This window comes from Pleurotus ostreatus, assembly GCF_014466165.1.
Source record: "Pleurotus ostreatus strain PC9 chromosome Unknown scaffold_5, whole genome shotgun sequence".
In the NCBI taxonomy this organism is placed as follows: domain Eukaryota; kingdom Fungi; phylum Basidiomycota; class Agaricomycetes; order Agaricales; family Pleurotaceae; genus Pleurotus; species Pleurotus ostreatus.
This window is the reverse complement of record NW_023503160.1, coordinates 3,403,196-3,428,244: the sequence shown is the minus strand read 5'-3', so window position 1 is coordinate 3,428,244 and position 25,049 is coordinate 3,403,196. Positions and strand designations below refer to the sequence as shown.

Here is a 25,049-nt window from a genome sequence, read left to right as displayed (position 1 = left end):
GGACACGCTAGGTACGTGGCAAACGCTTCACACGAACTGTCACGCACGTGATGAATCACATCAAATCAACCAATCATATAACAATTGCGAACCGAGATCACCGACCATTGTCTGCAGATGTCTACAGACTTATCCCTTTGACTTATCCCTTTGACTTTAACCCCTAGATTTATCCCGTGGGAGAAAATACGCATGCCACCTGATATAGATTTGTCTAATATGTAGCTACAATATTTACACACGACTCTAATTGTACTTCATTCTTGAGCGGGTGACGGCACTTGGGATGATTCTCCACCGTGAATGAGTTAGAGTACACGAACGCCAACGATTTTTAGACACTTGAATACATAGATGTGGAGCACTTAGAAGGAAAGACAAATATCCCGTGACAGGACTCACGCCTGCTGCGATGCGGCCCACGCTGCATAATATATCTCCAACCCATCTACCAAGCCCGGCTTTCTAGGCTTCCAATCGAGAAGAGCTCGAGCGAGGTATGGCCGGCACAGCACTGTTGTGCCAATGGCCGCTTCGAAAGCTTTCATCGCATGTTAATCCAACCAGGCGTCGAGTAATAGGCAAGAGCTTTGCTCACGAGTAGACGGTTGGATGTATTCGTACGGGGACTGAGCACCCGAGATTTCGTTAAGCCGTTGCATGAGATCGTCAACGGACTCCGTGAAGTCGTTTGCAGCGTCGAATATCTGACCGCCTAGAACCGGCGCCTTCTCAACAGCCCGCACGTAAAGATCGGCCAAGTCGTCCGCGTGCACCAAGCAATACCGTCCTCCGGGTGTTCCATACCAAGCAACCTTTCCCTCCGATGCAGCCCTGAATAAACCCGCTAGGATAGACGCTGTACGGCCGTAGACGAGGGCAGGACGGATGACGATTCCGTTCAAGTTGGGATCCCCGATCACTGCTTGTTCGAAGGGAATGCGCCAGGTGACGAGGTCGATTGGTTTCGTGATTGGCGTGGTGTCTGACACGACGTCCTCGCGGTTGTCACCATGGATCCATATACCCGATGTGTAGATATAGGTGAGTTTCGGGGCGCCAGGCGGTCTCAGTGTGGATGCGGATCTGCTGACGCCCCGTAAAATGGCGGGGGCCGTCTGCGCGAGGTCGGAATACCCCCCAACACTCTCGACAACGACATCAGCTTGAACAATCAGATAATGCCAGGACTCCGACGTTGGTTCAGCCACAATCGGGATTACTGTATACTCGCTCAGTTTTGGACCGATGGATTGTGCGACGTATAGAAACTGACTTTCTTCAGTAGCAAGTTTTCGAGCGTTGGATTCCGAGCGGGTTACGCCGTAGACAATGTGACCGGCTCGAGAAAGGGCCTGGGAAACGGGGAGGCCTATAGCCCCAGTCGCGCTAGCAAGAGGACGTGTTAATCTACCTAATCAAGTGGGGGTTGGCTTTGAGTTGGAGCGACGCACCCCAGGACGATGACCTTCATGGTGTTGACAAGGTAGAGGCGTGTGAGATTTGAACGCCTAGACGGAGGGTGTCGTCACATGGGTGCCATGGGTGTTGTGCGGACGAGCAACTGGTCATAGATAAGTCCGTCTTGGCAATGACGCGTTGACGCTTGACAGACACTGGCCAGCAATCCCTGATTGAAAGGTGACCGGTGAGCCGCGAAAGCAGACGTATTGAGCGCATTCTACATTTCGCGCAGCCCTGCCTTGGTAGCGTAAGAAGTGAGAGGACGGGCGCAAGGATACACCTTCGAAAGATCAGCAACCGACAATGAGGCATCATAGTGCTTGGAAGCCAAACCTTCAGCACTTCGACTTCAGCTGCAGCTTCAAACCTGTAGTTCCAAGTTCAAGCAGGCAACGAGGGGGCAGCGAAGAATGATGGATATGACATTTGCGTACGGCTTAGAATCAATTAATTGATATTAGGTGAGCGCTCTTGGATATTGTTTTTCCAGAAGAATCATCTGACGACGATGGCGATTTGTTGGAGTTGAGGTGATGGATTCAGCCACACTATTTCACGTGACGGCACAGCGGCAGGGGCAGAGGCACCTTCCCTCATCATCATATCAACATCAGTGCCCAGCGCCCAACAGTTACTTCCCCATCTTTCGAGTCTGACGCGATCTCACCGACCTGGGTGTATACTTTCCACTTTCAAGCAAGGCACACTCCTCAGGTGATGGACTTCGCAGATGGAGGAAAATTGGTTCAAGCTTGCAAATTGTGTTCGCATATGGTGCTGGGCTCCCAGGAGTCCCATCTTCCCAATACATTTCACAGAAGTGAAGTATAAGATCCCGTTTCTACAGGTCTCCATTTTGGCAACATCTCACTGCCAAGATGCCCACTTCAATTGACGAACCAAGGGATCAGCTGTGGTTAGAGCAGTCGATAAACACGGCAGGATATCTTGGCACTATTGCCTATGGTAAGGCATATTCTTTGCCCCAGTACGATAACCACTAAATGAGTCCGACAGGGCTGCATATCGCGGTGTACTCTGCCGCAACGTATTACTTGCTAGCAAGCCGAACCCCCCGCCGCTGGAGGTTCCACGCCTTCAACACGATCATCTTCGCTATGGGGACCATCCATATCGCCACCACTATCCGTTTCGACCAGCAGGCTTGGATCCTGGAGCGCAACTACCCTGGCGGACCATCTGCATTTCTACTCCACGAGGAATCTCGCCCGCTTGTCCTCCTAGGCATCTCTGCAGCTGCTATAGCTGGCTTCATGGTAGACGGATTACTGGTAGGCCATCTTCTTGCCAGCGCATTCACTTATTGATGACGCGGCTGAGGCGGACTTGCGTCGTTTGGAACTCATGGTACATCCTCATTTTGCCGGGAAGCGTGTACATCGTCGACATCGGTGCGCTCATACGCCAAATCGATTTCTGAAGCCCTCTCAACCTGAATCTTCCTTCTTCACTCCAGTGTTGACAATCGCGAACATCATCGAGTCCGCACATCCATACACAGGTACTTGGGGCCCCAACCTCGGGATCGCATGTTGGGCGACGTCGATGGCGCTCAACATGCTACTCACGACTTTACTTGCGGCAAAAATACTCCACCACCGCCGCAAACTCCTAGCTAACGGCCTCGCCAACGCCTCCAGTACCTACCTAGGCGCCGTATCTATGCTGATCGAGACGGCATTCCCCGTGGGCCTCATATCATGCATCTTCATTATCCTCTACGCCAGACAAAACACGGCAGAGAACTTGTTCACTCCTTTGATTTCCCAAGTTTATGTACGTGCTTGGCTTGTCGCGCATCATATAAATTGACATCTTCTGTTCAAGTGTATAGCCCCTCAGCTCATCATCATCCGGGTCTACCGTGGCCATGCGTGGTCGGCTGATACTGTCACCCGAGCGCAGGGTAGCCCAGGCCACTCCCCGCAGGAATCTAGGATAACGTCACCTGAGGAGCTGCCGAACATCCAGTTCGCTCAACGGTCCAGCAGGCAGCCACACAAGTTTGAAACATCGAGCATTATCACGTCTACCGAAGATCCAGGATCTGCGGGAATACTCAAGAAGGAAGGGTTTGATAGGCACGAGACGCGAGCAGAGAAATCACCTGTATAAACAACCACGATATGAGAGTATAAGTCTAGTACCGGAGCGGAGTTGGGTGATTTGTGTGAGTAGCCATATATGAGTCTACCCAGACAGCTGAGTGTCGACCGAAGGTAGAACGCGATACCCATGGCATGTTCAATGATAAAGGTACGACTGTAGATAACGTCCCGCCGAGTTCATCGGACAATTCGTGAGTATCTGACCTGGCGATTCCCATCGTTCGTGCAACTAGTGAATATAGAGGCTGACCGAAGATCCAACATCTGCGGATAAGCATCAATCACGATTGTTGGGTAAATAGATGTGCGGACTTTTTTTATTCGTCACGCGGCGGTCCCCTTGTGCCTGTACCGGCTTTACTTCAACCATCGACAAAACTTAGACGCTACACTACATCATGTCCGCTTTGATGTGTTTTCGCCCGATACAGAATATTGGCCTCGTTTGGGGTGGTCGTCTGTGGCTTGACCCAGAATCCTTGATGTCCTCATTCATGTTGCGTGGCCTCCAATCCTTCTGGACGAATTTGACTGAGACAGCATTTAGGTCGAGATGAATGCACTAGGCATGAGTCATTGGCTCACTAGGACTTCAGCAATGTGCGTGATGATATCTGGCAGTATATCTAGCAGCCTTCCGCTCACTCTATCAATGATCATAACCATCTACTTAGATCTTTGACTTTAGGCCGTGAAGGCTTTCTTAGCTCACAGTGTCACCAATCTCTCCACTACCTTATCTTCAACTCTAACCCAGGACGGGGGCTAGTACTTTCAATAGGAGACTGCTTTAGATGTCAAGGCATCAAGTCAAACCATCAATAACCAGGGCACCAGACAACCTGCGTTGCATCAGATATCCACGCCATATGCACCCTCTGGTCTTCTTTGCGGCTGCCGGCGTTGGGCAACCGAGGTCACAACATTCTCTCGCCGAAATTCATTGAAGCCTGATATTCGAATGATCGTTCTCAGCGCCAGCGCCCTGCAGTGCTCCCTGTCTGCTGAAAGACATGTACGAAGCTAGGTGCTATGATGTGATCGTGGTATTTGGGAGCTGAGCGCTGATCGATGATCACTTGAAGTCTATATAGGATTTGATCCCTAATCAAGGGAAAATGATCGGACACCAATAGGTCTTGGTTTTCGAGGCTCATCAACTGTGTTCTGCCTCATCTGAACCGAATGGCGGGCGCATTGACGTGAGTACTGTCGACTTGACACCCACTACGTTGTATACTCAGTGGTGGTGATCACATCACATGTCAGTGGTATAAGAAGCCCCCTACAACCATGCATAGTTCAAGACAACACCCAACCATGTGGACCACCGCTACGGACGAGCTTCCAGATGAACTTTGGTTGGAGCAATCCATAAACACGGCGGGCTACTTGGGCGCTATTGGATATGGTGAGCGGAAATCCATCCCTAGCCTATAACTACGCTCATTGTTCGTAGGGTTGCACATTGCTGTTCACTTCGCTGCCACACACTATTTATTGACGAGCCAAAATCCACTTCGATGGAAGCTCCATGCAGTCAACACCACGATCTTCGCATTAGGGACAATCCACATTGCCACCACAATCCGTTTTGCGCAACAAGCCTGGATCTTTGAGCGGGGCTACGATGGCGGTCCGTACGCCTTTCTGCTGCACGAGGAGTCACGGCCAATTGTCCTCGTGGGCCTCTCCGCCGCCAGCATAGCCGGCTTCCTGATCGACGGACTCCTGGTGTGCCGAATCTCCTTCCGTGTGGGGTTGCCTTTGCTAACTAGTACCGGCGAGTAGCTATGGCGGAATTATGTTGTATGGCGGTCATGGTATGTCCTCATCCTGCCAGGATGTGTGTATATTGTCAATATAGGTACGTCCCCGTCTTTGGGAGCCAACAGCTGTATATTGAATCTCGATGCAAGTTTTAACAGTAGCGAACATTGTCCAGTCGGCGCACACCTACATAGGCACTTGGGGCCCCAACCTTGGCATTGCATGCTGGGCGACGTCGATGACCCTCAACATGCTGCTTACCACGCTAATTGCGGCGAAGATACTCTACCATCGGCGAAGACTTCTCACCAACGGCCTCGTCAATGCCTCCGCTGCGTACTTGGGCGCCGCGTCCATGCTGATCGAAACGGCGTTCCCCGTTGCCCTCATATCATGCATCTTCATCATCCTCTACGCGAGACAGAACACCGCCGAGAATCTCTTTATACCCCTTATTGCTCAAGTTTATGTCAGTGGTTGTTGTATTGTTTACTCTATCGTTACTGACCGATGGAATCTATCTAGTGCGTCGCCCCGCAACTCATCATCATCCAAGTCTACCGTGGACAGGCATGGACAGGCGCTACCGTGACACGCGCTCAAGAGTGCTCCACACTCCCATCTGTGCAGCAGCAGCGGCAGCAGCCGAAACTAGGGTCGGCTGGGGACATCTCGAGCATCCACTTCGGGCAACGGCAGAGTGCACACTGCCCGGTGCCCGAAATGCTGCATACTGCAACGTCTACGGAGGATTTGGCGTCGACTGAGGCGTTCGAGAAACATCATCTGGATGCTTCGGAGATATGGCACAATAAGTCAGCGGTATGATTCGCTGGCGTTTCTTATACGTAGTACTTACCACGCCACCTGTACCACACTGCTAGTCATCCGGTTAGGCCAATTACGGCTATATACCCAGGACTGCTAAAGCAGCAAAGACATACCGTACCTATCAATGTCGTGTACATACTTTTGACATGTGTCTCTTTAAATTCGACTTATTCCGCAGTAAAAGCAAGGAAATAAGATCAGGCTATATTCAGAGGGGGAAAATATACCTCACGCACATCGACTCATCGCAATAACGGGCGGAGCTGGTCAAGCTGATTGCTGGATATCCACCCATGCTCCGTAGCTCATTGACAGGCCGTGAACACTGCTGATCAATGCAGCATGCAGCATTGTCTTTGGTTTATATTCACGCACATTGTCGCGCTGTCAGGTAGACTGAGGTGGCCAGAGTTTTTCGTTGGAATTGAACGAGTTTGGGGAAGAATGGATTAGCGGTGGGATGGAGAATTCGATTGGGAGGTATGTCGTTGCGTCATGTACTAAATGTTCCCGTTACTTACGTAGTTCGTCTCACATGCTTGCCGGATTACGGGTGATGCATAGTTTTTTTGGTGAACACCGAGCAGTTATATTTCCACCCACGCACCTTACGCCACGCACCTCTTACGATTATCTACTTTGGCCCGTCTTTGGATAAGAAATGGCGCAAAACGACGGGGGCAGGTAGTGAAAGTAGAGTCTGGGATGGGTGAGACGAAACGGGCATGATTCGTTCAGATAGCGGGGAATGTCTGGGAGATGGCCTGATGAAGCTTTAAAGCGGTGGCTGGCGACGAATGCCGCGCAAGCAACGAGTCGCTGCGAGGGAGGGCGAAGGAAGGGAAGGGGCAGAGAGAGGAGAGGACGAAGGGATCAAGAAGGGATCTGCGCCCTTCGCAACTGCGTCGCATTTTATACCAAGCTGGTAATAACGGCCCGTGCACGATCAGCACGCAAACGTGACATCTAGTTTCGATGAAACGTGATTGTCGTGTAGCAACTCTCCTCTCTTCTCCTCTTCGAAACGTCGAGGCACTGTATCCCATCGTTTGGAGCCAATGTAGACGCCGATGCTCAGCGGTTCTTGGATGGATTGATGGATTGGGTCGTGGGGATGTTGCAGTAAGCGCGAACTCTGCCCTCGTGTCTGTCCTGGCATTGACTTTCTTATCTAGCTGGAATTACGATACTCACAGGTACAATCAGCGGGATATTGTTCGCAAGACTAATCTTCTTCTGTGAGTGTTGTCGGATAGTCTTTTCCCGGTGAATTCAGTCTCCATTACAAGTCCATGTACTAGCGCTTTCCCCTCAGCAATGACTACACTGGTTCAGCAGTTGTCCATAATGCAAACAAGTGTTCCCTACTCGGCAACACGATAAGGAACGAACAACTGGGAACTCAGGTTCCATGTGGTGAGTGACATACCTGAAAAACTCGTCGAGAAACTTCGGACCGCTAAGGTTTGATTTAGGTCATAGATACTGTCTTCGTTCACTCTACACTTCTACGCCATCCGCCTATATGAACTTATTCTCCTTGTGTCCAAATGGATGGACTCAATATTGAGTCTACATTTCAGGTCGTTTGCCACTTCCATTCGTTTCGATCGCACATGAAGTCCACCATGTTGCCATTGAATACACCATGAGGTATCATGGCATTCCCATCATAGTTCTACGTGCTGTTGAGTCTCTGATGTTGCCATATGCCCGTTGGAATGATATGTAGGTACGCTCGAGGCACCGAAGCCACCCCAACCCGCCCCTCCCCCATCATGCCTCCCAGTGGAATAGCGACACCAGCACTCGAGATACGGCTACCTAATCTCATGGGCTACTGTCCATTGCCAATCTTTATAAACCAGCGTTATCGTTGGCTCAAGGAGCGCTCTACCCTCTGGATACTAGAGCATGGGTTCATGTCTCTGCAGAATCAGGAATCCTGGGACGGGGAGCTGCTGGCCAGTGTTGCACACCCACACGCCGGCAAAGACGAGCTCAAGACCGCCTGCGATTTCTTTAATCTCCTCATGGCCGCCGATGATTTAACAGATACGCAGGGTGCGCGCAATGCTCAGATGACCTGTGATGTATTTCTTGGTTCATTGCGCGACCCTTCAATGCCCTCCTCCTCGAATTTCTCCAGAGCGGTGGCTGAGTAGGACAGCATCTCCGCGTTCCGACGGTGAGCTAATGAAAGGTCTGGTGTTAGCTTCGCCAAGCGGTACAAACTACGGGCCTCTTCAAATGCTCACGCAAGATTTATGAAGCATATGGAGTCGTACTTGCAAACAGTCGCATCCCAAGCCACGCTGCGCGACAATCATGTCACACCGGCGCTTGAGCTGTTCATCATCCAGCGACGAGAGAACTGCTGCATGAAAGCGTGCTACGACCTAATAGAGCTGGAACTCGGCATTGATTTACCCAACAAGATATACGGCGACCCAGAGTTTCTGGTAGCGTACGAAGCAGCGGTCGACCTCGCATGGTTGGGTAATGTCAGGGCTACGCCCCATCTGCCGTGCGCGCATACTCACATTGACATATTCAAGGATATTTATTCGTTCTTCAAAGAGATTGAACACGGTCAAGGGGGTTACAATGTGATCACAGTGTACATGGTGCAATTGCGCATGGATATACAAGCTGCATTCGACTACGCCGGCGCAGAATTCCGAAGGATTTGGGATCGATTCCAAGCTGCGAAGGCTAGCATGCCTTCGTTCGGTGATGAACACGATGACGATGTCCGCCGCTTCATAGAAGGGCTAGAGATTTGGTGTATTGGGAATATATAGTGAGTTGGCAGTGGTTTCAGGTCGTCTCATGATCCTGATCTGCTTTGAAAGCTGGTCATTTGAGAGTCGACGTTATTTCGGGGAGCAGGGACGTCAGGTCATGGCAACACAAATATGTTCCGTACAGACCAAGGCATCAATTATTTGAGCGGCCAGGGACTAGGCTCAGGCGCAGGAAGTCAAATAAACTGTTTCTTGATACCTAAGGCATTGTGCTAGGCTGTGTGGTGCGTAAAGGATGAGAGACAGACCATCACGATTCACAATGTGTTTGCTCTGATCTCCTGAGCATGTTCCGAATGTTGGACGTACAAACTAGCCCCTGGCGCAACCTTCCCATTTGGGATGAGGCATCTTTGCAACCACGCCACAACCAAGTCTCATGAAACTTGAACACCTCGGGGACACATTGCTATTTCGTGGTGCTACACAGCTGGGCATGACATTCCTAGGCTTTTTGATCTCTAGTCCCTGCAAAATGCAGCGCTCGGGAAGCACGAGGAGGCAGTAGATGTCTTGCATGCCCGCTTCCATACCATTTGTCTGGGGTTCGTCTTCAGCGCGCCTGAAAGAAGTAATCCTCAGCGGCTTCGCTCCCAAGGACGCGCTTACCCCCGGGACCACCGACATGTGCATCGCTGGGTTGCAAATGTCTCAACCGCAAAATTGGTACAGTGTGTACTCGTTACCATATAAAAGGCGCTAGCCGAATACATGCCTCATCAGTTCTTTGTCGGTGCCGAAGGAGAGCTAGCGTACGTTTCCCGTATGTTAACGCAGCGCCAGGCGATGTGGTCAACTTCATCTTGTAAGCAAGACACCAGATCATCTCTGACCGAATCGCACTCAATATATCCTCCAGCCATCCCAAGAATCATACGGTAACTCGATCGTCTTTCGAAGCTCCCTGTGTAGGTCTAGAGGGGGGTGAAAGGTCGGACTTGTACGTTCTCTCTCTTCAAGATCGTAGTAATATGCTCAACCCATCACGAATCTCAACCGTCCCGTCCCATACGCCAACGGACCGCTCCCGAACTTCCAATTCCACGCCGCAGACACCGCGCCCAGGTGGTTCTACTGAGGTCAGACAGGTCACTGCGGCAAAGGTGCGTCAGCTCGCTGAGGAGGTTGATGGATAGCTCGCTCACCTTAATTGTGATCCGTAGGCATGCTCTTTGTGATCAACCCTGCGCCTGAAGGCGAAGCTCGATCGTTCAAGGCTTTCCGCGACCTTGCTATCGCTACCAACGGCATGGAGAGCGCGTCGTCTGCTGTTGCTCCAAGCTCGTCTGCTCCCTCGTCTGTGGACACGTACGTCACGCCTCCGGCGCCCAAGTGGGAGACTGCCACCGCGACTATCACGCACGGTCAGTCGGTTTGGACGATGACATATACGAGCTACGATGGCACGCCCCTGCCCACCCCTGCCCCGCAACCAGCAGAGCACAAGATCACTGCCGGTGCTAACGGCGAGTTTGTCTTCACGCCAGCAATATCCAGGCTTCCGTCGGCGACAAAGTTATCTTTGAATTCCGCCCGAAGAACTATACCATTACCCAGTCGAGCTCCAGCAACCCGCATCTCGGCCAGGAAGCCAAGATGCCGAACCTCAATTGCAGCGGCCTGAGTGAGTGCAATGATTGTCCGTGGGCGGGCTCGAGATCGAACTCGTTAGAGTCCATTATACCACCAGTAGATGCCCTGCCGTTGGAGAATGCGGATGCTACTGACGGCATTGCAGTCGAATGATCTCAACGCAGGGGTGAATGCTGTGAGGGATAAAGATGCGTACGTCCTTTCTTTCGTCTTCCTTGACTTCGGCTTTCCAAGCTGATCAATCCCGTCGTCTCTAGGATGTGTGGCGAGCGAGGCTTCGACAGGATCGTCGTCGGGAACATGGGAGATCGAAACGACCTCGATCTTTGGTTCAAAAGTGGGAGTTTGGTATGTTTTCTCCTTTGCCAGGCCCCTGTTTATCTCCCCTGATCACATCACTTGCGCTTTGGTAGATTGAGCGCGTGGCGGCAGTCTGCAACAACACAATCTCGGTGATCCTTCCCGTTGGTCCCGTCTGCATGCCGTGGAGCTCGCACCCAAACATCATCGCCATTGTCTACGCAGGTGCACCAGGCGAAATCACGGGCCCGTCCCCAGTTGAAGTACAATCCTCGCGGGAGGCTGCCGTTCAGTACCTCAGACGTACGTGCTCCACTCGCCATTCTTGCAGAGGCCATAACTAACGGAATCGGATGTATAGAAAGAATCGGACTTCGGGACCTCGATCGTGTACACAGCTTGACGGGCTTCCCGGAGGTGAGTCGATTCTATACCTCTGCGTGAAGTTCTCTCATACTTCTCTCACATAGATCAACTATGCGGAGAAGCTCCTCCGGCTACAGATATATGGACGCCAACAATATCATGCCCCGCTTTGAATTCGGCTTTGGGCTGTCGTACACGACCTTCGCCTCTGGCCCATTATCCATCCCCTCCGGTTCTAAAACCGTCACATTCACCGTCAAAAACACCGGTGATGTTGTAGGGACGGAAATAGTGCAGTTGTACCTAGCCTTACCCGCAGGAGCGGGAAAGTTATTCTTGCGGGGCTTCGAGGAGGTTCCGCTGGCCGTTGGCGAGAGTAAGAGCGTGGCGATTACGGCGAGTCAGAGGGATACCAGGCGAGTGCCGTCACTCTGGACCTGATATGTGATGTTGACCGCCCCGCCTCCTACAGTACCCGGGATGTTGTAAAGCACGCATGAGTCGTACCTTCAGGGACGTTCACCGCTACCGTCGGGGCCTCTATCAACGGCAATTGCCTGACGGGCACTTCTTGATTTACGAAGGCAACAACGATATGCATCTCCTCTCGAATCGGATGGCGAGTCGGGTCATCTACTGTGCACCCGCCTCTCATCACCATCTTGTAACTATTTTCGACGGTCTGCTCAATCTATTGATGCGATTTGCCATCGGTACTTGCCAGATTAGGCTGCGGGAGGTGCAGCGGGAACGCACGAAAATGGCTGTAGGCGGTCAACTGATCGCGACCTCAAGTATATATGTCGCGGCGACACATGGGATCCCCGACAGAAAGCTTCGGGCAGCATTTAACGCTCTTTGAAAGTACGAGGAGTTTCGTCCCAATCCGAAACGGCGTTAACGACATGCCCATGATCCAGCATTCAACGTGACGACAGATGCACTCAAACCCAATGATATTCAGGGTAAATTAAGCGTAAGTAACAATGTCCGAATTGCGAGAGTAGGAAGCAACCAAAGTGCGCGAGCACCTGTATTACATCCCGAGCTGCTCCCAAGTGAGCTTGTGGCCTCCCCCGCCGCAAACATAACCGTGCTCGCTTTTCACCCATCCATAGCCCTGAGGGCACACCGCGTTATGCTTCTTCGCCGCAGCCTGGATCTTGTCCTGCATTGCGTCGTCGGCAACGTGAGGGGCGTTTGCCTTACTGACGGAAGAGGCCTTCTGAGCTTCCGCTCGTAATTTGCTCTCTACGTCGGCGACGCGCTTATCGACTTCTGCCTGGATGCTTTTCTCGGCTTCAGCGACGCGTCCAGCCACTTCGTCGCTGATTTTCTTTTGCAGTTCTTCCTCGGCCTTCTTGGCTTTCGCGGCTTCCTCGCGAGCGATCCTGTCCGCCTCCTCTTTGGCCTTCCTCACAGCCTCCTCCTTGGCCTTCCGGTCAGCCTCGTCCTGAGCCTTCCTAGCTTCTACATCCTCGTACCACGACGCTGCGACTTCAGCGGCCAAGAACCTCTCCGTATCCTTCGTGGGGTATTCGGCGACGTTGAAGACCAAGTAGAGATGACTGCCGGGATTAGCTAGGCGGATGTTAGGGTATAGCTGGTGGCTGTCGATGAAGTGGCTCCACTGAGCTCCCCCGCCGTTGCACTTGACGGATGAAACGGTGAGAAGGGAAACCCCGGTGTTCTCGTCAACGATGTGTGGGGCATACCCGCTCTTCGCAGGTAGGTAGAGACCCTTCAGCCCACTGGCATCGTCTCCTGCAAGGGTGACTCCTCCCTCAACGCTCACAGTGCTGAGGACGAGATCTGCCTGGACCGTCGAGTTTCCGTCATCAAACGTGGTGCCGTATTTCACCATGTAACGGAGAGACGAGAGGGTGGGCTTAAGGATGTCGGTGGGGACTTGGATGGGGATGACAACTCTCCAAGACGCGCCGTGGTAGCTGTAGGCGTAGGGGGTTTTGGAGATGCCTGGGAGGGGATCTGCGTGGTATGTCGCGGTTGTGATGCGCGTAGCCGAAGCGGGCTTAGCGAGTGGGAAGTCTTCCAGCTTGCTAGCGGGTACGCGGATAAGAACCGATGCCGGTGGGGCGGGGATGACCGTTGCTGGGCAACACGCGGGAGCTACGCTGGCTGGCTGGCACATTGTGTGGTATACTGGAGACGTTGGATGTTCTCGAGGATGACTGCTGGATGCTTGAGCACTGTGCCCAGTAACCTCACTTTATACAGACATCGGTATGCCATCGTCACCGTATCACACGATGTACCATCACCATCAACTCTCTCCGTAGTTTAGAGTTCAAATATCAGAACCGTGAAATCACAATGCCGGAGATAAAGCCTTGCAAAGAGACCCACGCTAGACGCAGTGAATTGACTTCGGATAGCCTTGCTCGGCTCATCGAAGATGAGGAACATTGATCAACATGATGTCCACCTATTGCCCGACTTGGTGACACGCAGGATACGTCTGTAATAACGCCACGCCGTAAAATGTCTTCCGGGTCATGGGGAGTCTTCATTTAACTATCTAGGACGAACGTTTGCTGGGTAGATTCGAAGCGATCAGCTGATGCCGGTAAATGGGAGAAAAACTCATTGTAGGTGCGAAGTCGTATTCGCTGGTGTGAATGCGAGGACTGGGAATGGGTGGTGTTCCCACCAAAAGCGAAGTGAGAAGGAAAGTGAAACCGAACACCACGTGGCGAACGGAACGGAAGACGGAAACGCGACCAAGCAGCGCCGCGTGCGACTGCTGGACTCGACTTTCGCAACGCAACGGAGGGAAGGGGAAACTTCTTCTTGTTATTATTGTAGGTAGATATGTAGGTACTATATATACTTGTACTACATGTAACTAGACATGCAGAATGCGCATGTGTAAGTAAGTAATCTAGTACCTAACATAGAATGCGGCCGCAGCTGATGACGGACCGAAACAAGAAGTAAACGAAGCGATAGTATACATACAATAAACCATGAATCAAGGCTCGAACAGGGTGCCAACCCTACATCTCCGGGGGACCTTTAAAAGTTGACCCTCCGTGGTCAACATCCAATCAGACTGCAATAAGAAATCCTGTACAGCGTGTTCGCAGCAATGATGCCTGCGCAGAACTGAGCGTGGGGTGAGCTTATCGAGTTCGCCTGCTTTGTCTACCCGTTGGTGTGTCCGTTGTGATCACTTGGTGATGCGGCGCGAGATGGTGGCAATGGATGTCGTCGATGGTGCGCAATGGTGAGTGATTATGGGGTGGGACGGGGTGGGAGACGTTGACGTTGGACGTGTACTGTGGCGGCGTCTACGTTTTTCGACGGCTGTGGTACGTGGTGGTGTCCTGGTAGATGGTCGTACGGCGGTAAGGGGCTCGATAGGGGGGGTTCGCAAGTGGTTCTGTCGATGAAAGATGGCGCAGTGACGGTGAGACGAAGACGGTGGTGGTCGACATATGAGGAGGGGGAACAGGGGTGTTCGATGTCGATGCTTGAGCCAGAGTGGCTTGCTTCGAACAAATGTTGCTCCAAATTCTTGAAAGTCACGCTTGACCATGTTTTCGAATGAACCGGCGTTGTCGGCGTGCTCGTGTACTGGAATCGGTGCGTCGTTGAGAGAGATGTGGCGCGCGGGTAGTGGAGGAGAGGCGGGGACGAGAACTGTAGCGTACGAAGTGAAGGGACTAAAAGAAGCTTGATCTAGTACGAACGAAATGGAATGGAACGAAAACTATATCTAATATACGTAGAATATGATGTTTTTGTTGCTTTATTTCGTGGGTAGTGAGGTGTGATTGATGCGAACGAGAACGAGACGGGGATACGGAAATAACTAAGTACGAAGCGAAATGAAGGGGAAGAGGCGGTGCGGTTTGGGGAATGATGGATTGTGTGGTGGAGTGGATGGAAACGAAAGGAGGCGCATATGTACTTGGTAATTTACTGTTGTCATTGTCGTTTATCGTTGGGCTTCAGCTGCCGTGATCAATTTCTTTTATCTATCTTGCGTACGCCGGTTTGTTGAATCCTCGGTAGATAGCGTACATGTCCGTAGATTATTGTTTCGAGGCGGCGGGGATGGTGATAACGATGGGGAAGGTGAAGCGAACGTGGGGAGAGGATGGTGGTGGTGGCGTATACGTAGAGGGAGTGTCGTAAGCGAGTTTCCGTTAACCTGGTGGCGGTTCGAGTTGCGTGGGTGGCAGCGAGTCGTTAGCTGTCGTAGTGGTACCCTGAATGAGTTCGTTCGGGGGGACGCCGCTTGCGTAGCCGTTGCCGTCGTCTTGAGTACCGTCTGGCGTGTGGTCGAGCTAGCCGTAGACTTGAGAGTTGATGCCGTTGCCGTCGATCTCCTTGCGAAATGCTAGGGCCGAGTTCTTCGTTCTGCGTGCCGATTCCTTCTCTGTGGCGTTGTCGATAGACTTCGTGTCGAATTTCTAGCGCTTCATTTCGCCGTGCTACTGCTGTGGTGGTGTGAGGCGCAGAAATGGTTCGTGGAAGTGATAGTGTGCCGTCGAGTTTGTGGGGTACCGGTATAGCTGTTTCATTGTCGTTACTCTTGTCTTCGCTGTCTGGAGGTTCAGGCGCTGGTAGTGGCAAGTTGTCGGTGTCGAGTTCGCAATTTGATTCCATAGTCGCTTCGTTGTCGCTGTGGTTCTTGTCAGAAGGTACTGGCCGTGGTGGTGATCTGTCTTGAGCTGCGCAGGAGTTGACTGAGGGGATCGCTTCGAGCTGTTCGTGTGGTTCTGGGATGGTCGATAGCCGAGTTGTGATAGTCGTTGGCTGTGTCGTTCCTGGATCCTGGCTGTTGACTGCTGGGTGCGATCCTAGATTGCGTGTCTGCTTTTCTGTCGCCGTGTCTGCTGTCGTCGAGGCTGATTTCGTTGGGCGCGTATTCATCGGACTCTGGGCTGCCGAGGTTGCTGCTGGGACTGGCGAGTTCGTGATGCTGATGTCGCACTGGATTTCTTCCGCTGATGCTGGTGCCGTAATCCTGTTATCCTGAGTCGAGAGCGTCGATCTGCCGTTGTAGGTATGTAGGACCGCGCGATATATGTCGTTAAGGTCGTATTCTTCATGCCGCGGCTTCTCTGGTGCTAAGATATGGAGGATAGGGTCGATGGTGGCCTGTATGTCATCGGGGAACGCGCTAAGGAACTGCTGGATCACTTCGCATTCGCTAAGCGTGCTAGTTTCCTGTAACGTTTTGCATATGTCAGTAAACCGTCGTCGATACTTTCCTAGTTGAGCCGCTGTCGTGATCTGATTCCGGTACTGAGTGATGAGTTCTTCGAGCTCAGATAGACTGGTGAACTCGCTGATGCGCGATCCTGGGTACTCGTCGTATATCGCATTCTTGAATGCTTTCCAATCGTTCGGATGAATCTTCGCAATTCGGGACCATGTTCTATAATCATCGTTGTCATCGAGATACCTGCGTGAATATATTACCTTTGTTGAGCCGTCGAGATTAGCTGTGACTGCGTAGAGCTCGAACTCGTCGAAAAACCTCTCTAATGATCCGGGGTCGCCGCTGAATGATGGGGCGTGGCGCTGGCCTGGTTCTGGCATATAGAAAGTGGACATGCTGAGATCATGAGGCGCGTAGGCGCGAGAACGTAAACGCTAATCGTGATGCTGGTTGGAAACGTGATCGATCGACGTGGTGGGGTAACTCCGGGGATAATGAACTGATCGAGGATGGGGCAATGATTATCTTCGTGTGGTGCTGAGATCCGAATGAGAATGGTGGTGCGACGCTTGTACGTGTTCGTGACGGAGTCGGGGATAATCTGGCGGCTGGCTGGAGTCGTGGGCGCGTGTCGCAGAGTCGTGCGGAGTTGATGACCTAAAAGAATTACCTAAAAAGAACGAAAGCTTCAGCTTTTGGGTCCCTCGCGGTGGGCTCCAAAATTGTAGGTGCGAAGTCGTATTCGCTGGTGTGAATGCGAGGACTGGGAATGGGTGGTGTTCCCACCAAAAGCGAAGTGAGAAGGAAAGTGAAACCGAACACCACGTGGCGAACGGAACGGAAGACGGAAACGCGACCAAGCAGCGCCGCGTGCGACTGCTGGACTCGACTTTCGCAACGCAACGGAGGGAAGGGGAAACTTCTTCTTGTTATTATTGTAGGTAGATATGTAGGTACTATATATACTTGTACTACATGTAACTAGACATGCAGAATGCGCATGTGTAAGTAAGTAATCTAGTACCTAACATAGAATGCGGCCGCAGCTGATGACGGACCGAAACAAGAAGTAAACGAAGCGATAGTATACGTACAATAAACCATGAATCAAGGCTCAAACAGGGTGCCAACCCTACATCATCTCAGAAACTGTCGCTACTGCACCCTTGCGATGCGACGCTGGATCAGACTCCGTATGATGTTATGAGTTTGTTTCTCAAGGTCTCAAGGCTTGCGTAGGTTTGAGTGGCCGTTGAAGTGATACGGAGTTGGTCACGCTGAAGATCTAATCTTGGAGGCGATGGTGCGGACAAAAATATCATTGTTGAAAACAAACTTTATACTTGATTCGGAATGTCTGGAAAATCAGAACACCTCTGAATGAAGACGTCGGCGCGCTGAGCTCGCCGACCGTAAAAATACACGACCATGCTTCTCGTGTCAAACCAAGAGTGTAGGCACGTTGAAAATCATGGAAGTCCTTTTGTCCCGCCGTGTGTAAAACCTTTCTTAGATATAGAGACAATGCGTGAAAACATCCAAAGGACGTCGACGGGTTGCGAGAGATGTCCACGATCTGTTGCTACGCAATACTCAGCGAGACGATGATTGACAGGAGATAAGGATGGCCATTTCTCTCAGCCGTGTATCCTGCCAGGGTACGTACATCCTGGTACATCGCCGCTGGACTTGCTCGCGGAGTATCTTTCTACAGGAAAGCGCGCAATTTCGAACGCCGCCACGTTTTCCTGCGCTCATCGCCTTCGCGTCTTGTCATCAACAACTACGCCTTACCCCTCATCACCTCTCAACGGCACGCCTGAGATGGCACTGATATAGCGCTGAAGCTCGAGTGAAGTAATGTGAGGGTTGATCATGGCCACTTTATTTCCAAAGACTAGGGAAGGTCATGATAGCACTCCCGCGTTCTCGGTCCGCCGTCTTCGTTGTTGTTCGATGTTTCTTGAAGGAGGGCACCATTTCCAGGGCACAAAGAAGGGTGTAGAGAGTGAGAAGAATGAATTCAAACCTCATTGACGGCCACTGGACAAGGGAGCGTGATATGTGGTGAGTTGTCCGTTCGTGGCACACAACCTCACAATATAACCGTGTTTAGGAAGCGTTTTCCCGTCGATACACGATGTGGAGGTAGAAGACCGGCGATTTCCCTTTTGTTTGCAGCGGGCCCGTTTCGCAGCGACTCGAATCGGGGCCACAACAGGATCACGCTGTATAATTTACCTGGATCATTCATGTTAATCGCAACGACTTGATGATATTCAATCGGAACAGGAGATAAAACGGAAAGGGTATGAAAGAGTCTCGCAATACAAAGTAAGCCAGATTCACGGAGCTATCATGGACTGAAAATAATGCGAGCCTTGCATCCAGCTACCTTTACGATCACATCAGATGCTAGACCCATTCCGCAATCCGCAAAGTCCCTTCGCCCCCGTAGAGTTCAATTGATATGCACGTATCCTATCGCAATCTTCGCCTTCTCCCCAAAACATGTACCCTTTTGTGGACAGTATGGAAGCCTGTCCCTAGCTGATGGCGACTGGGCGCGACCAGAACTGTTAAAGTGGGTCTACTTGACACGGATGAAGTCCATCTGTCGGGCTCCATTGGACCACCTGGTCCGAGTCGCTCCATCTCTACGACCGACTGTCGACATCCGCGCTCCCTGCCCATCAGTCCTCTCTCTCAGATGTCAAGCTAGGCAACAAATCGGCGCCGCTGGGATGCCTGAACTGCGTGACCATGAGTATCCACTGTTCCGAGGTACGAAACCTCGCGTGTATCCATTCCTACAGCTTAACGAATGTCGCAGAAAAAGTATGATCAACCGACCGCCCAATTTACCTCAATGGCTTAACCAGCCCTAAAACCTTCTATGACGATTTGGATCTGGACCCCAGATGTGCACGACCTCGGCGAAGAAGCAGTGGGGAAAGGCTGTGCTTTGGGGCATTGACCAATCGCCAACGGGTACGGCTGATCCAAGTCAATCAGGCATGTTGCCGTTATGTTGGTCTTATGGCCTCTGCTTCTGAGCCTCATGATTCGCTTCAGGCCGAAAGCTATTCCCGGCGTTTTCGCTTCCCTGTGGTCGAGTCGTTCCTACGCCTGAGTTGCTGTCTGCTCGCTCGCCATGAAGGCCACCGAGCTCGACGCCATTTCAGAATCTCCTCAGCAAAATTGTCTATCCAGGTCAGCCCTTTTGCTTTGGTTGCTATTGAACTAACAGCCCGTTGCTAGAATCCGCACACGTCAAAGGGTGATGTGGCGTATTCATCTATGTCCTATATTAGCACAAGAGAAGCGCGTTATTTCCGACTCTGTCTCTATCCCGGTGGAAAACTTCCCCGATTCCTGAGAATTTTAACGTTGTAAGTGCTCATTTTTTTTTGGAATTAATGTCACTGTATAAAAGCTGACCAGGGCCAGTCAAGCAACCCTCAGACAACCCAGCAATTTGCAGCAGAACTCAACCACCATGTGCCTCAATGACAACAGTGCAACTCTTTCGGCTCGCTACCTCAGCGCGCAGCTCTCTGCTATGTGGCAGAACGCTGTCGAGTGCGTTGAAACCGAGCACGAAAGTGCGATCATCGACTTGCGCTCTGAGGAGTACGACAAACACAAGTACAAACGCGGCCTCGCTCAATGGCACTACGGCGGCAGGCGAGTCCCGAAGGGCGGTATCAGCAAGGACTCCTTATTTTTCTATGGGTCCTTCGACGAACCTAGGTTGGAGTTCGTTTGTAACCACGAGGTCGTCCTCTATCTGAGGCTCAAGTCGGGCCATTTGAATCACGCGTACCCAAGCAGAGCTAACATTGCCAACTTCAAACCTTACCCGTACGCTTTTCACTGCACTCGTAGCTTGTTTCGAACTCACGACTCAATAGGAAGGACAACATCCCCTTGGGCGGTCTTGAGGTAGCCTACCGCATCCCCTTTACGCGTCGTATCATCGAAGGTAGAGACACCGCAGTGGGTAACGGGGATGGCCGTCGCATCCAACTGCTCACAATGGACTTGAAAAGTAGGCCAGCCCTTCTAAATGGGGACTCGTGTTGACGTCTGCGTTATAGGTGCTCAGGCGGTGTTATTCAGCACCAACGACCTCGACCGCACCAAGAGGGAGGTTCTCAACTTCTACTTGAAGAAATACCTCCAGTTCCTCCAGAACGCTGGCCACCATGTGCTTTTCGACCTTCCAGACTTCGACAACGACACACATAGACAGCACATCGACTACTCGCTTGTGAGCCGGGCCTTCAATGTCCCTGGGTTGCAAGCGGACATCGAGATATTTGGCACCAATATCGATACCATCAACCAGTACCTGAGGACGACCTGGCTCGATGTCGTTTCTCGCGGTTTCATCAGTGGACCCTCGCCCGACCCATTAGCGAACTGCATCTACGAAGTTAGAAGCAACACGCTCCCCAGTGCTGAAAGCCACTTCCACATTACTTTCATGCCTCCAAGCATCCGGGCCTTGTGTCCCAAGGAAGTCGTTTTCTACATCAACATTTCAGATCTCGATTTTTACGGCAGCGCGGACTTCAGCAGGTGGCCCCCACCAATTATATCACGCTTCAAATCGTGTCACTAACCTCGTCTCCTTAGCGCCGTAACGCATTCGTTCAAGGACTTGAAGTTCGCCTTCGTTCTCGACGTTGTTCAAGATAAAACCCAGGACATCACGTTGCTCCAGCTTGAGTTAGGAAGTGCGCAATTATCGGTTCCTTCAGGGGTTTGTCGTACTCACCAGTTCTTAGGTGCCCGATTCTGCGAACATTATTCCACGTTCGACTTCACCGGCGAAGTGACGTTCTTCCAGCAAATCATCAAGTTTATTTCGGAGGAATACCTCACCCTCCTTGTTCAGTACAAATACCACGTTATCTTCTCTCCCCAAGGCGGATTCACCGAAGAAGTCGAGTTCAGCGGCATTAGCGAAGATGAAGGCGAGTGGAAGACTGTTGTCGAGGCCTCTGGCGGCGTCAGCTCAAAGCGCTCTACGTCGATTGTTTGGAGCGAGATCGTCCGCAAGTTCAGTTTATACAGCTTCGACCACCTGCTCGCTATCTCCGAAGAAAGCATCAACGCGATGTTCAGCTCGATGTACACAACGTTTAGCAATGAATGCCTCGTCAAGTGGAGACACACTTCTGGGAACTTGAACGCAGAATTCCGTCCTATCAAGATCAGATTGTTATCCAACGGAAACGCGCTGGTTATCTTCAACATCGATTCCGGGTCTATGACCCTGAAGAAGTGAGTGCTCTGTTGCGTCTCCATGCTATTATGAAGCTAATAAGTTACCCCCATAGTGGACGAGGCACTTACGAGTTCGACACGTGGTCCATTGCCTACGAGACTCGCATCAAGATGGTCGAGCATAAATCCATCACCTGGGTCGACGTAGCCAGAGAAAGATACGGCAGGTCGTACATCCACCAAATCCCCAACGTGCAAACCGTGAAGCATATCATACTAGACTTTGAAAGTAAGCTATTCCAGGCTGTCGTTCTGTCGATTTCTCACCGCTATATGTAGATGCCGTATACGTTGGAAAACAGTCGTTGATGCCCGGCATGTGGGACTCTGATCCCCGCAGTGCTGTTGCCCGGCTTGACAGTATCCTCCACTTCATGAGTGGCTACCTCAAAGAACTCGCATACTACGGTCACAACGTTATCCACTCGATCCCGATCTTCCCAGGTCAGGAAGTATTTGGCTTGACGGACGCAACTTTCCGTGTTATTTCCAAAGAAACGGTCACTGTTGCGAATTGTGTCCAACGGCACACTTCCCCTGTCCTCGTCGTCTTCGGTATGACTGGTGGGCGCAGGATGCCGGACAGGCACATTCCATGGGGCTTCGGTTGGGTCTTCCCCCGTTCGCACGGTTCGCTGTGCATCTCCAAAGAAGTTTTCCTTGAGAGCCGTTTGTTACCTTCGCTCGCTCGCATTAACGCAAGGACCACTGTCGTCCCGCGCTTCCCCGAAGAGGATGAGGAGGAATGGAAGGTTTACCTTACGACCTGGGATCAACACCGCTACCGCAAGGAAAAGTCGTGCAACTGGACCTTGCTGGAAGGGAATGCGGATTGGCTTGAATACGGCTGGGAGCATCGTGATGAATGGAAGTATGAGCACTCCGGGACTCAGGAAACAACTGATGGGTTCTCCGTACTTTGTAAGTCATCTTCCAACGCCCCGCAACCTGCTATCGCTCACAGTCACCTCTGATTGTAGGCCACACAAAGAACCAGCTCGTTCTTCCAACGACATTCCACTCCGCCTTAATGGAGATCAAGCTTAAGGGTCAGTCTATCCTGAGGGTCAAAGACATCAAGAAGCAGCGAACGTGAGTGTCGCTTTTGCTCCAAAGACAAGATTTAACAGGCTGTTCACAGTAAGGAGACAAAGGCAAACTGGTCTGCTACTATCGTCATCAAGACCGACTCGACTGGCCTTCGCGTGACACTCTCAGAGCCTGTAGCACCGTACTTCGAACACTCCGAGTCCGAAGAAATGTGGACGTCCTTCAACACTGACACCGCGCTGAAGCAACACCTCCCGAAAATCATCGACGTCGAGAGTGCCCTCTCCGATCTGCGCCAGTTGCTCGAGGGTAGCTGGAGGTGGGGTTCTGCCGGCTTGGGGACGTACACTCTAGCCAGCCCCGTGTTCACGAGAACCGGCGACTTGATTTTCCAGCTTCGCCAGACTTACGGCGGCGTGCAGTCGGTTATTGGCTCCGAACTCATGCAATATGGCCGACGTTCCTTGAGCAACATCTCCGCCGAATATAAGACAGGCAAGAGCGTCATTGGCAATGGTAATGGATACCTCGAAGCAACTACGAGTGAGTCTTATTCAGGATCAGTAACCCTAGAATCTGATCTCAACGTGAATCTCAATAGCTACCATACGCTCTCAACCGATGTCCGTCCACCAAATGGAGCGTTCCACCTCAAGCGAGACGGGATCCCTTCTCAGCGTTGAGGAAGAGGACTTGGCGTTCATTGCTGGTGGCGGCATTACAACCGGGGTCAAAGTTGTCAATCAAGTTCGCGTTGGAACAGCACTACAAGAGGGGTTTCATTGATTCACCCGAAGGTTTGAAGCGCCAAAAGCCTTTATATATAGCCGTCATTTCGTTCCTTTCATCTCTTCGTGCTTCCCCTTCTAATACCTGTTGTTGCTTCTCGTGCTCAATACAGACCATCTGCTCTCACTCGTTGCCCTTACTCTACCTGTAATCCCACGTCACACTCTTTAATGTCAATATCTTCTACTCATTCCAGCAATTCAGCATAAAGAGAATTAGCAGAGTCTGGAACACGAGGGTAATATGTTTGAACATGATGAGTACCTATCATGGTGATGAGGCAGCGTACGGACGATAAGAGATCTTTACATCAAGATGGGGGACATCTCTCCCAGCTACTATGCCTCCATTCTTTGCGCTCGTAGATACCCTGAGGTAACTATCAATATATCAACACTCGAAGCAGTAATGAATTTGATGCACATATAACAAGTATACTTATAGCAGAGTCCTCGGAATGCGAAAGTCAAGAATGGCGTGAAGATGGTCTCACTTTTCGTGGCGACCCGCATGATGCTTCCTTGCCTCAGGAACCTCGTCTGCAAGCGTTATCGTAGTACGACCCCGAGCAGGTCGAAGGCAACGACTCAGACGTCGATTCGCTGTATACGTGGGGGATGAGCCTCTTCGAGCGAGTCCCCGCTCCGGAGTGGGTGGACCAACGGATTAAAAAGACACGTATGATGGGTATATGTTCTTGCGTTGGTATCGAGGTCGTTCCTGGGTCGTTCTTTGCCGGCTTTAGTTCGATGGAATGACCTCACGGAAACATGCTTTGGCATGGCTAGACAATTGGGATCATGGCTGTGAGGTGTTGGAAGAAGGCTTTGCTGGCTGAGGTTTCCTCCGATACAGCATGACCCCAAACAAAGGGTTGCTGTTACGTGGCGGTGAACCATCGTGTATTCTCTCTGTGTTAAAACAGCCTCGGGTGACCCATTCCATTCGTTCTTCACACACTGGTGTATGTAGGTCAGTCTACGATGCAGTGCGCCGTCACCGATATAGCGTCATGTATCAACTCCCAGCATCAAAATCAACTCAAGTCTGGAGCGGATTTGTACGGTCTAAGCGTGCGCTGCTTACACACGCATAAAACTAGAACTCACTTGTGTGTACGAAGAGGCATCGTATCCCGATAAGGTCGAGGGAGTGGCAAACGCAGGTCCGACCGAAACAGCCGCGAAACGAGGTGGGGTGGCCTAAGACCGTTTCGAGAGCGTTATCACACTGCTGCCTGTACACAAATTGAGGGGGGCTCACCGAGGTCAGGGAATCGATCTCTTTTTCACCTGCTTTCGGAGACATACGGTCCATACGGTCGCCCTCGCCATCCGTGGTTACAGGCCGACTATTCAGCCTTACGCACAAGGTGAGCGGGCATCGCCTCTGTAGCAGTGATGAATAAACGTACGTCGATAACAGGCAGTTTGCAAAAACTGACAGCAGCGGTGAATTTAA

The 25,049-nt window shown here is 51.6% G+C and overlaps 9 protein-coding genes across 9 annotated transcripts; 6 read left to right on the top strand and 3 right to left on the bottom strand.

Annotated features, from left to right (window-relative positions):
• Positions 1-398: 398 nt before the first annotated feature.
• PC9H_008251 (uncharacterized protein) lies at positions 399-1,474 on the bottom strand (the record flags this gene model as incomplete). The annotated part of the gene is made up of 4 exons (XM_036777765.1): positions 399-541; positions 599-1,222; positions 1,277-1,389; positions 1,455-1,474. 4 exons carry the CDS (start codon positions 1,472-1,474, stop codon positions 399-401), a joined length of 900 nt encoding a protein of 299 aa, XP_036631385.1.
• An 868-nt stretch (positions 1,475-2,342) lies between these two features.
• PC9H_008250 (uncharacterized protein) lies at positions 2,343-3,600 on the top strand (the record flags this gene model as incomplete). Its single annotated transcript, XM_036777764.1, has 4 exons — positions 2,343-2,430; positions 2,482-2,771; positions 2,857-3,261; positions 3,313-3,600. The coding sequence occupies 4 exons, from the start codon at positions 2,343-2,345 to the stop codon at positions 3,598-3,600; spliced, it is 1,071 nt and encodes a 356-aa protein (XP_036631384.1).
• Positions 3,601-4,913: 1,313 nt separating this feature from the next.
• Positions 4,914-6,191, top strand: PC9H_008249 (uncharacterized protein; the record flags this gene model as incomplete). The annotated part of the gene is made up of 5 exons (XM_036777763.1): positions 4,914-5,004; positions 5,053-5,327; positions 5,385-5,460; positions 5,513-5,832; positions 5,889-6,191. The coding sequence occupies 5 exons, from the start codon at positions 4,914-4,916 to the stop codon at positions 6,189-6,191; spliced, it is 1,065 nt and encodes a 354-aa protein (XP_036631383.1).
• Positions 6,192-7,972: 1,781 nt separating this feature from the next.
• PC9H_008248 (uncharacterized protein) lies at positions 7,973-9,146 on the top strand (the record flags this gene model as incomplete). Its single annotated transcript, XM_036777762.1, has 4 exons — positions 7,973-8,355; positions 8,410-8,698; positions 8,753-8,997; positions 9,050-9,146. The coding sequence occupies 4 exons, from the start codon at positions 7,973-7,975 to the stop codon at positions 9,144-9,146; spliced, it is 1,014 nt and encodes a 337-aa protein (XP_036631382.1).
• An 826-nt stretch (positions 9,147-9,972) lies between these two features.
• On the top strand, positions 9,973-11,338 carry PC9H_008247 (uncharacterized protein; the record flags this gene model as incomplete). The annotated part of the gene is made up of 5 exons (XM_036777761.1): positions 9,973-10,108; positions 10,165-10,471; positions 10,852-10,942; positions 11,008-11,197; positions 11,256-11,338. 5 exons carry the CDS (start codon positions 9,973-9,975, stop codon positions 11,336-11,338), a joined length of 807 nt encoding a protein of 268 aa, XP_036631381.1.
• A 33-nt stretch (positions 11,339-11,371) lies between these two features.
• PC9H_008246 (uncharacterized protein) lies at positions 11,372-11,701 on the top strand (the record flags this gene model as incomplete). The annotated part of the gene is made up of 1 exon (XM_036777760.1): positions 11,372-11,701. The coding sequence occupies one exon, from the start codon at positions 11,372-11,374 to the stop codon at positions 11,699-11,701; it is 330 nt and encodes a 109-aa protein (XP_036631380.1).
• Positions 11,702-12,296: 595 nt separating this feature from the next.
• On the bottom strand, positions 12,297-13,412 carry PC9H_008245 (uncharacterized protein; the record flags this gene model as incomplete). The annotated part of the gene is made up of 1 exon (XM_036777759.1): positions 12,297-13,412. One exon carries the CDS (start codon positions 13,410-13,412, stop codon positions 12,297-12,299), a length of 1,116 nt encoding a protein of 371 aa, XP_036631379.1.
• A 2,063-nt stretch (positions 13,413-15,475) lies between these two features.
• Positions 15,476-16,849, bottom strand: PC9H_008244 (uncharacterized protein; the record flags this gene model as incomplete). The annotated part of the gene is made up of 1 exon (XM_036777758.1): positions 15,476-16,849. The coding sequence occupies one exon, from the start codon at positions 16,847-16,849 to the stop codon at positions 15,476-15,478; it is 1,374 nt and encodes a 457-aa protein (XP_036631378.1).
• Positions 16,850-19,953: 3,104 nt separating this feature from the next.
• On the top strand, positions 19,954-23,585 carry PC9H_008243 (uncharacterized protein; the record flags this gene model as incomplete). The annotated part of the gene is made up of 10 exons (XM_036777757.1): positions 19,954-20,318; positions 20,369-20,505; positions 20,555-21,038; positions 21,096-21,196; positions 21,248-21,746; positions 21,803-21,978; positions 22,029-22,670; positions 22,730-22,841; positions 22,891-23,342; positions 23,401-23,585. The coding sequence occupies 10 exons, from the start codon at positions 19,954-19,956 to the stop codon at positions 23,583-23,585; spliced, it is 3,153 nt and encodes a 1,050-aa protein (XP_036631377.1).
• Between the last annotated feature and the right edge of the window lie 1,464 nt (positions 23,586-25,049).